Source organism: Nipponia nippon, unplaced genomic scaffold (assembly GCF_047370975.1).
Source record: "Nipponia nippon isolate SJK-2023a ecotype South Korea unplaced genomic scaffold, ASM4737097v1 scaffold_10, whole genome shotgun sequence".
Lineage (NCBI taxonomy): Eukaryota > Metazoa > Chordata > Aves > Pelecaniformes > Threskiornithidae > Nipponia > Nipponia nippon.
The window spans coordinates 14080949-14091225 of record NW_028262291.1 but is presented as its reverse complement, the minus strand read 5'-3'; the positions used below and the strand labels follow the sequence as shown (position 1 = coordinate 14091225).

The 10277-nt window shown below is 43.9% G+C and overlaps 1 protein-coding gene across 6 annotated transcripts in view; it reads left to right on the top strand.

Moving 5' to 3' along the window:
* The first annotated feature begins 226 nt into the window (after window positions 1-226).
* The window catches only part of TUB (TUB bipartite transcription factor), a 182600-nt gene continuing 172549 nt past the window's right edge, over window positions 227-10277 (top strand). For all 6 annotated transcript variants that reach the window (XM_087745586.1, XM_087745585.1, XM_087745584.1 and 3 more), the window contains exon 1: window positions 227-444. In XM_087745586.1, the coding sequence (XP_087601712.1) occupies window positions 389-444 (56 nt within the window). In that variant the 5' untranslated portion in view covers window positions 227-388. The remainder of the gene's footprint in view (window positions 445-10277) is intronic.

The window sequence follows — 10277 nt, the reverse complement described above, 5'->3', positions numbered from 1 at the left end:
GCATGCAAGCCGCTGCTCCCGAGCACGGCTTCCCTGAATATCTCTTAAGCAGCTTAGCACCCTTGCTCCAGTTTATTACCTGAGCGCCTTTGTGTTTGTCGGGTGGCTGAGAGCATCCTGCCTCTGGTCCCCTCAGCAGGGACCCTGGGAGCCTCCCCCTCCCTTCATCCCTCCCTCCCCAGCGCGGGTAGTGGTTTGCTCCGTGCATCCAGAGCTTGATGAGAAGCTGCCGCTCGGCGGTGAATTTTGGCCCCGTCGTGCAAGGCCACAGGCGTCCGCCCGCATCCCTGCGGTGGGCCCGTCTTCAGGCAGGTGTTTGATTTCCAAGCCTGGCAGCCAGTGCCTGCGGGAGGCAAGCGATGCTGGAAGTGCTGTAGCTGAGCCAGAGATGGATGGTGTCGGCAGCAACAGGACCATGTCTTACAGTAGATGGAGTTACAACAGGTACCGTCTATCTTGTTTTGGTTTGTTGGGATTTTTCTTTTTTCCTTCCTGATATTGTAAAACTGGCAAGCTGTTTATATAAACTGAGACGGAGAGCCCTCTTCAGGAAAGCATAAACCTTTACTGATGCTGCTTTTACAGTCTGAAAGACACTTGAAGCACCCCGGTTTCTCAGCGACCCGAGCAGCGGCGTTTGCTGTTGTTTAGCAGGCGTTTGTCTGGAACCCAGGGTGATAGTTTCACGCAGCTGTGTCAGGACTCCCAGTCCTGAGCAGTACAACACAAAGGTTTCCGGGGCTGTCTCCTCTGAGCAGGGTGACTGAGATGCAGTGATTGCCTGAGCAGTTGCCTAGACTTCTGAAAGGTGATCTCTAGTAACTACTGTTCAAAGCCAGCACCTAGAAATTTTCTACAAATATAAAGTAAAGCTTGGGAAAGAAAGGGGCCAGGGAGGCAGGATGTGGCTAAAGAAGTGATATTTTCAAGTGAAAGCTGTGAGGAATGCTGTGTACAGCCCAGGTACCACAGAGCTGAGAGGGCTGAATTAGGTGTCTCACTGAGGCAGCTGAAATATTCACACCATGTTTCACAGCAAGATGCAACTATGTGTGCGTGTTTTTCTTCTTCCAGGGAATGGAAAATTATTGTAGCATTAGTTTTGCTTTTATGTGATTCATGGTTGTGATTGACAGGTTCTTTGAGCCTGTATTAAAAAAAAAAAAGGTACAAACTTCATACTTTTTTCTTTTTTTTGTCTGTGTAAATGCTACACCTGAAATGGAGCCAGATGCTAAGCAGTATTAGCATCTCAGTGAATCACTACTGCAAGCCACCACAATATTCTGAAGAAAATATTCTTTGGAAGTGGTTTTCAGTGCTTAAACACATATTTGGTGTCACCCACGCTCCTCAGGTGTGTGGGTTTATATGGTTTATATGTGCATCTAGATAGTTTCACTCGTTTTCAGTACATTCATACTGCCTCAGCCCAAAATATATACAGATGCATACAGTGGTGGCAATGGTAATGGTGTCTTCTTTTAAAAAAAGTGTGTATGTTTATGTATATACAAAGCTGAGTTATACAACAAGCTGTGGTTTTATGTATATATTCTCCCACACAGAGGATGCTTTCCATCTGATGCCATGTCCTGAGAAGCAGCAGCATTGAGCCCCTGTAGTACTCAGGTCTGTCCCATGCAGTCCAACTTTGCAGCAGTTTTGATATCCTAATCCTACAGTAAACAATCCAGAAATTTCACAAAAACTCATCTTGGATGCTTTCTCCCAGTGCTATTACCTTTTGGTTTAACCTGATATATTGCTTGCCATCTATTTTTCCAGTTTTCAGTCTTCCTTCCCATGTCAGAGAAGTTGCTGATCACTGTTCATTAGCCTTGCACCCGGGAGGTGTGCTGCACTTTTGTGTTTGTCTCTACCCTGCTTGGCTTTTGTACTGCATCTGCAGGGAGAAATGCAGTGCCCAGGCTGTTTTTTTGGTGGCCAGTTTCCAGATTTTGAGATTTTTCCTAATAAATCCAAGCCCCATAACTGATGCCTGTATACTATATATATATTTTTCAGTGCTGGAGGCTGAGGAGTGAATCTCTGCTTTTACTCACAGTCTTCCCTTTCTGAAAAATGGTGCAGAGTTGTTCTCGCACGCTGAGCCTGTCCTCCCACACCCTCTTGTGCCCAGGCCCATGACAGGAGAAGGAGCTAACTCTTTTGTATCCAAAACCCCGGTGGCTGTCATTTGCATCTGGAGCATGTTCACTGGCCCATCTTTGGTCTCACTGAGTAGTGACAGAAAAAAGGTTTGGGGGAACTTTCTGCCAGAGAGGGAAGGGAACGGGATGTGCCTGTTTTGAGCATCTTTGAGCATCTGCAGTATGCGTCAAAGCCTGGAGACATGGGCTCTCCCCCCGGGGCTCTGCTCTGGCGGGGTGCAAGATGCTTTTCTGACCTACAGGCTCACGCAAAGCCCCTGTAGGCCGAGATCGTCCCATGACTACTTACGTGACTGTTGGGGCTTGGATGGGAAAATGAAGTTATCGCAAGATTTCATGAAAGTTGCGCTTCAGGGTAGTGGGTTGTAGGAACTTTGCTGGTCAAGTTAAACAACGTAATTTGCTCCTTCCTCAAGGGACACTTGTAACCTTGGGCAAGAAATGCTGCTGCTTGTAAAGCAGGGTTAATGAAAGCAGAGTTAATGACGCTTACCTCATTTACAAGAGTCCTATGAAACCAAGTGATAATGCTTGGGTTCTTCCTCCTCACCAGTGGCCACAAAACATCATAGCTGCTCTCGGGGTAGCTGCTCCATGGCAGAGTGTTTCGGGCTGGGGCTCCTCCGACATCAGCTGGCAGCAAAGAAAGCATAACTGATATTTACTTTTTGTTGAGTAAAAACATAATATTTACAATTCCTAGCTCTGTTACTCGTTACTGTGTGACCTGCAGAAGTCACTGTGCTTTTTGCTTGTCCCTCCCCCTCTATTTCCCTGGACCAGGAGGGGTTTAGGCACACACTTGTCTGCATGGACATGTGGGGCAGCACTGTGAACAGCCAAGCGCTGTGCAAAAGCTGACAACTGCTCTTCCGGATGCATGCCCAGGTTTCTCCTCTTGGTGTTGGCCTCCATGAATCAGCATTGCAGCTATAGAGGGAGGGCTGATGGAGCAGGCACTACCTCCCATAAACACAAGTGCATCTATCATTTTAAGAAATGCTCATCGTCAATGAAATCAGGTGAAGGGAATTAAACGGAGGTTTTGGTCTCCGGACTCCATAAAGTGCATGATGGTAGAAACCCATGGAAAAGAGGGGAGTTGCTACATCCCTTTCTGCTAAATGGCCAAGCATGTGCCTTACACATGAAAATACCTGTGTGCAGCACACAGACTTTCTATTAAGGTTTATCTGGCATTTGTTGTGTATCTCAGCATTTGTCCCTGTGATTGTGGTCTTTCCTTAGACTTGCTGTGCAGGATTTCTCTACAGGAAAACCACTGCTCATTCCTGCAGGTAGTTTGTGCAATGAACAGCAAGTCTAAACACTGACTGCATTTCCATGTCTGACTTGTTGGCCTTCCTAAAAGGCCAGCCTTATCTCAGGCATGTCTCTGCCTTCCTCTTGTTTTGGTGCTGTGATAATTTCCTTGTCACTCTGACTGTTGCCAGCTGAAAGCAGAGGATAGGCAGCAATTTAAACAAAAACTGGGGATATTTTGAAGGTCCTAGAAACACTCAGGGCTTCTGGAGTCAGCCGGCTAATTCCTAGAGTAAGATAATGCCTCTCTTTCACCCTCTGCCCTTGGTGATACTCTGTTTTCTGTACAGTTACTCCTGATTTCTACTCGGTTCCTTTTCCTCCTAAGCAATGCACTACCTGCTTATGATGCCTATGGTCCCCAGGTGTAAAGAAATGCTTGTCTTCCAGAAGCAGAGAAGAGCCAAACTTGCCCTTTTTCATGTTCTCGGTTTTCAGTGCCAGTGCAGGTTTTGGCAGCTGGGCTGTTGCCCATCACCATTCTTGCTGCCTCCCCCCAGTTTTGTCCAGGGCCCATGCAGCACCTCACTGTTGGGGTGCTGCACAGGGACTAGCAGAGCATTTCCCCATCAGGCTCTTCAGGAAGCATTCACGCATCCCAGTTCACTGATTTCAAATGTCGTAAGAGCCACCATGTAGTTCTATCTCGGGGTTTGATGCACTCCTGTAGAAGTTCATGGTCTGTATGCAGGGAATTGTACTTTTAAGGGGCTCTGCTCTATGCCGTGGCAGTTGCTGGTGGTACCCAGCACTGATCAGGTAGGGCTTGAATGCTGTGTGAAGCTGACTTCTCTAGGCAACCTGCAGCCAAGCAGTCACTGAAAACATCCAGCATCAGGAGTGAAATGAGCAGCAGAAAATGGGGTATTCAGAAGCCTCCTTGTGCTGGCGCTCTCTGGAAATGGAGGTGGGCCACCTGAGTCCTTCATAGCACTTCCAGCAGCTGCAGACCAGATGGACAGAAAATTAACTTTCAACAGCAGCACTCAAATTTGACCGCTGAAGTACAAAATGGTGCTCATGAAGGCTTGAGGGAGCTCTGATACTGTGGATGTAGCTGAATCCAAACTCTGGAAAGGCACAATTTAGCAAAGTGTGCAGAATTCAGTCAGCCCATGGACACAGGAGACCAGTTCGAAATCAAATATACAGGCAAATACTGCAGACTGGGAATCTGCAGTACGCGTTTGGAAAAACTGTGCAAGGCAGCGGTGGACTGCATGACTTTGCAAGGTTTTTCAGGTGTCAGTGGACTATGCACAGTTCTTATGAGGAGGGTCACAACTGAACAGCTAGTCCAGAAGGGTTTTCTGCAGGAGCAGTAGAAAGTTTTGCAGGAGAAGGAATGGGTAACCTGTAAATTATACCTATACATCAATGACGATGTTAGTGTTGCTTTTTTAAAAACAAAACAAAACAAAACAAAAAAACCCACAAACAACAAACAAAATAACAAAAAAAACCCAACAAACCACAACAAAATGCCAGCTGTGGAGGCAGTAAAAGCTGTAGTTGCTTCCTTCCTTCCTCACATTTCTTCCTGAGACCAATACGTTCAGTTTTTCTTACCTATCCTCTTTGCTCCATTTCCATACTTATTTTCTATATTTTTCCTGGAGGGCTTTAGTGCAGCTACACCTGGCTCACAAATTACCACATTAATGTAGGTTTTATCCACTAGCATTTGGAAGTATATTTTGGGGAACTTACTTCCAGGATGTTTCAACTGTTGGAGACAGCTGAAAACTTTTTTCTATTGATCTATCTTTTTGGTCTATTCTGGATATCAGCGTTGTTCATGGCTCCCTTTCGAAGCTGCTATTTCTGTTTTGCCTTTTTTATCCTGTGTTGAAAAGCTGTGACTGCGTATTTGGGTCACGGTGTTGGAGGGTTTCGATCTTAGATCTCATTTTTGAAGGTTTTTGAACTCCTCTACCTTGATCTTTTCTGGGGCATGCTGTCATTAATGAGTAAGTAGGGGTTGTCCTCCAAACTTCATCCAAAAAGGCTTTCTTAGGGAAACTATAATTTCTTTTTCCTTCTCTTTGAAGTAGCAGCTGTGAACTCCTGAAGCACGTACGCTTACCTTTCTAGGCTTGCTGCAGTGAGTGCACTTTGGCTACACCAAAGAGCAGTTCCTCCCTCCGTTTGCAGCACAGCTGTCTCAAGCCCTGTATGCTGATCTGCCATCAGGAGATGGATGGCATGTGATGCCCCGAACCTCTGTTGATAGTGATTACTAAGTCTGCTCTTAAGGGGAGGTAGCACATTGAGGAAGCAGGTTGAGGAGGGATTCCTGTAGCCACTACCACCCTTCTCTCCTCTGCCACCTTGTGTCCTTAGGTGTTTCCTTCTGGAGTATATACCTTTATAACTGTAGTCATTGGACAAAGCACCTGGGGGGACAAGAATTGGAAATTGTTCTATGGGACAAAAGGAGGGGTAGAATCAGCCAACCCTCAAGTGAAGCCAGAATAACACATTCATGTAATGGATAAACTTATGAGGACTTATGTATCAACGTTGTGCATTTAGTTTGCTGGAAATCTGTTCTTTGTTTTTCTTTCATAATAAAGTATCGTAATATCAATTACCTAGTAGAACCTAGAGTTTGGGAACAATGTTTCCTTCCTTGAGACAAGACACTAGGGATGATCTGCGAGTGTGTTCATGTGCATCCTCCTGTGTTCAGGGTGAACGTTTCACGTTGGTTGATTGCACATCCTCAGGGTATGTGAACTCTCCAGAGACTGCGTGGTGGCTTGTGACAGCCTGGCAGAGAGCTGTGAGAGAGAAAACTTCAGCTCCCACTTCACTGAAGAAAAAATTTTAAAGCTTCTTAAACAGAAGTAGCCTGAGAAAATATTTTAAACCTACTTGGCTCATGTACGGCATTGCAATCCTAACAAATGTAAGAACTGTGTTTGGAGCAGTAAATATCACAGCCAGCAGCTGAGCAATGAGATCGAAGGGTAAGTTTTTAAGGGGAAATCAATATTACAGCTGATCTTCAGTTTATCCATAGTGTATAACACTAAGAATTTACAGTAAGAAAGGGGCAATCACTTAAGAGACAACTCAGCTTGGAAGATGCCACTTGTGTGCTGTCAGTCACTTCCTTTTCTACTTTTTATGTAAAAGTGCGCAAGCTGGGCCATAGCAGTCGATGGACCTCACTAGTGTGTAAAACTTGACACCCCATCTGAAGTTTTCAGTGGGCCTGCTTGCAGGGATGGTAGTGTGAGACTTTGCACTCTCTATTGAGAATTGGACTGTGATCCCTGAAGTCCACATCAACAAACCTCAAAAAGACAATTCCCCTGTTTAGTGGCTGCCTCCTCATCAGCCTTAGATTTCCTTCACGTTTCACTGCAACATAGCTCTGGGTATTTCTGGTTTGGCTCAGTACCAACAATATTACTTCTCTCAAATACCAGTGAAAGGAAGTGGAGAACTTCAGTGGTTAAAGGTATTATCACACAATATAGAGCTTCTTCCATGCATCACATCTGCTCTGGGGTAGGTGGCTATTGAAGTGAAATGTGGAATTAATTCTGTTGCCATTTACTGTTTCCCCCTACATGTTCAGCTATAATTCTAGTATCAAGACAGAAATGTATTTTTGTATTTTTTTTTTTTGGGCAGCCTAGCAGAAATTCTTAAGTTTAAACCAGTTTTAAAAGGCATACTATTAAAACTGTAAATTTTTCTTTGTGAAGATGTGGGGTGAGCAGTATACTTTCTAAATATGAAGAGTGAAGGGCAATATAGCAAACTATCTCAGCGTTGTGTTGATAGTCATCTTTCTTCATGGTGGGAGAGCTCATTAACAAATTGTCATTAAAAAATTTTGTGACAAGACTTCTTTTAGAAGAAGATGGAGAGAAAAACAGAAACAAAATATACATATATTTTGTCAGCATATTTGTAGACCTCTATAAAAGTTCCAAGTCCTCCGCAGAGCCTTATGCTTAATACTTGCATTCAGGGTTTCTCTCGAACCATAAAGACAACTCAAGTGTTTCTTCAGGATAGAAGGCATAAATGGCCATAAAGAGAATGGCGTGTGATATGCCATAAGAAATGCTGCTCTCTATCTCTTATTAGCACTTTTCTGTTCCCTTGTTCTTTGGTCTTATTGCATGCTCTGTGTGAATGCCTTTTGTTACCATGTCTAAAATACAGGCTAAAAGTGCCCCATCTTCAGTGCTGGGGCACAAAACTGACACTTTCTTCTGTGCCTGAATGTGTGCACCATACAAGGAAGATCGAACATCGCAGCTCTAAGCTATCAGATACTCTTTGTGCTCTTGCTGCAGCTTTCAGAATTAGAGTGTATCTTAAAGAAGAATCAACCATGTCTCTCATGATCTGCATTATCATAAAAAGAAAAACTTTCCTCTCTCCAATACATGATTTGTGTAAATGTCACTACTAAAGGAAGTCTGAGAAATAACATTCATGGCTGAAAACCAACAGAGAGGGTTTTCCCCCTTCAGAAATGGATCAGGACAGATGAGCAATCCTGGCTCTTTACACGGTGGCACGCGGTGGGTGCTGCACATGCAGCTGGCCGGCAAGCGGCAGTGCACGTGGCTGTGTCAGGTTGATGGGGTCTGGGGAAGCTTGTTCATCACTGATTTTAGGGTGTGTTTCTGCAACAAAAGAAAAAAATTAATGTTCAGTTCATTCTATTCTTTGCAAAGGCCAAAACTGATCTTTTTTTTTCTGTATCCGAGTAGGTAGGGCCCATCAGTCCACTTCAAATGTCATACCACTGGGCTAAAACCATAGCCTCACGCGGCCATGTTCATCTGTTTTAGTACATCCATAACCATTGCTTCCTAGAGAAGGTTGAAACAGAGGTGGCAGCTGGTTTATCTTTCCAGCACCCTAAAGCCTGCTGCCTTTGTCTTTCTGCTCCTGGCTAGTGGCAAGCACAGTACTTCCAGCAGGCATGGAGCACTGCCTGTCTCAGAGACATGCCAGTGAGTGTCCATGGGGAGGAGGGCTTGCTGTTTGCATAGGAAAGCATCCCTGGTGTATTCTTTGTGTCTGTGAAAAATGGGGCTTTGAGATGACCAGACTGAGTTCTGCCAGCAGTCACCTGTCTTTGTAAAAGAGAGGGATGTTAACCAATACTTAGATAGATCTGAAATGCTTGGATGTCGAGGTCAAGAACAGGGGAAGACTTCAACAGTTGATATGAAAACAAAGATGCTCGCAGAAGAGTGCAGGTCTTTGATGTGTAAAATTACAACAGATTAGCTCAAAATCAATTTCAAAAGTATTTTCAAAATTGTAATTTGTCTCTAGGAGTCTACTACACGGACAATCAACCAGGTAAGTTACCTTGGTTGAAAAAAAACCAACAACTTAATTCCTTGTTTTTATAAGCTTGCTATGATGTGTGTTTGATTCCTTTTATCCTACTGGTGCTATGTCATGTTACGGTGGTGTTACTCTGACAAACTGCCACACTGTATCAAACATCCAATTACTTGCTGTTTAGGTAAATGTGTCAGTTTAAATTCCTGCACCAATTTGTGGGTCCTTAGAGAGAGACAAGATGTGTGGCAGTAGTCTTCCAGTCATACTTAGATGCTGTTGTTCCAGAGATAGTGCTCTTCTGTTTCAGAAAGTCCAGTTTATTTTGAATTCTCATGGTTTCATGCACCACCAGCAGCATCCTCCTTCGTGCTGTGCATTTTTGCTGTCTGTGAACACAAACAGCTGTGTTTTGCAGGATGGAATAGTTCCTTATAGCCCCTGTGGGCACTGATGACATTGGTATTAATGTTAAACTATTGATCTGTTCTTGGTTAATTGTGCAAGCTTACTTTTAGATTCACTCCTGTCTTCACAGAGTTTGCTAGCAATCCTTTAAAACATATTTCTTGAAGTTAAACTTTTCCAACTTTAAAATCCTACTCAAAAATCCTGTTCAGCTGTCTTCTGCTGGGACTCCTGAAGTACCAAAGCCAATTCCTAAACGCTTAATGTGGCTTTTCTATGTATGTTCTTGCAGGTTGTTTGGCAGAGCTGTAACCTAAAATCCTAGCAAAACACAGGGAATGTGCCTGGCCAGTTAAAGGTGTTCCTGGAGAGCCGAGGGAGCTCTGCTTCTCTGCGAGTCTGGGGCTGTGTAAGGAAGCTGTCCAGAGGGACTCAGCAAGGGATATTAATCAGATAGACAGTAATTTCAGGAGAGGCTGGCTCAACACAGACTTTTTTGCCTGTCTGCAGAATGCTCCATTTCCTAATAATAAAACTGCATTTGTACTTTATTCCTCTCTCGATTTTTTTTTTCCACATAGTACTATTGAAGTGCAACCATATGGACTTTCCCAAGCTGAAGCTGCTGGTTAAAGCTAATTTCTCACTCCATCATATTTTTTAACATCTTTGGTGGAACAAATTAAGTGTTCTACTTTTTAATGTAACTTGGCTAGCTTTAGGAATAAATAATGAAACTTGAGCTTCATAACAGGATCTAACAGTTTTGAACTAGTTTTCAGAATGAAATTATTTTAATCATCTGTATCATGAAACAGTGCATTCAGACCTGAACAGACTTTTTGGTGGGAAGGTGCAGATAAATTTGAAGGAGGAAATAGAGAGGGGCCAGTAGGGAAACTGGTAGCTGTTCATTATTAAACAGCTGCTATCGCTCACCATAGAGCAGGTAAGTTGATTTTTACATACGTGTGAATCACTGTTGGCTACCAAGAATGACGTGTGTGGTCAGTGGATTTAATTGGTTGTAATTAGATGGGTCTA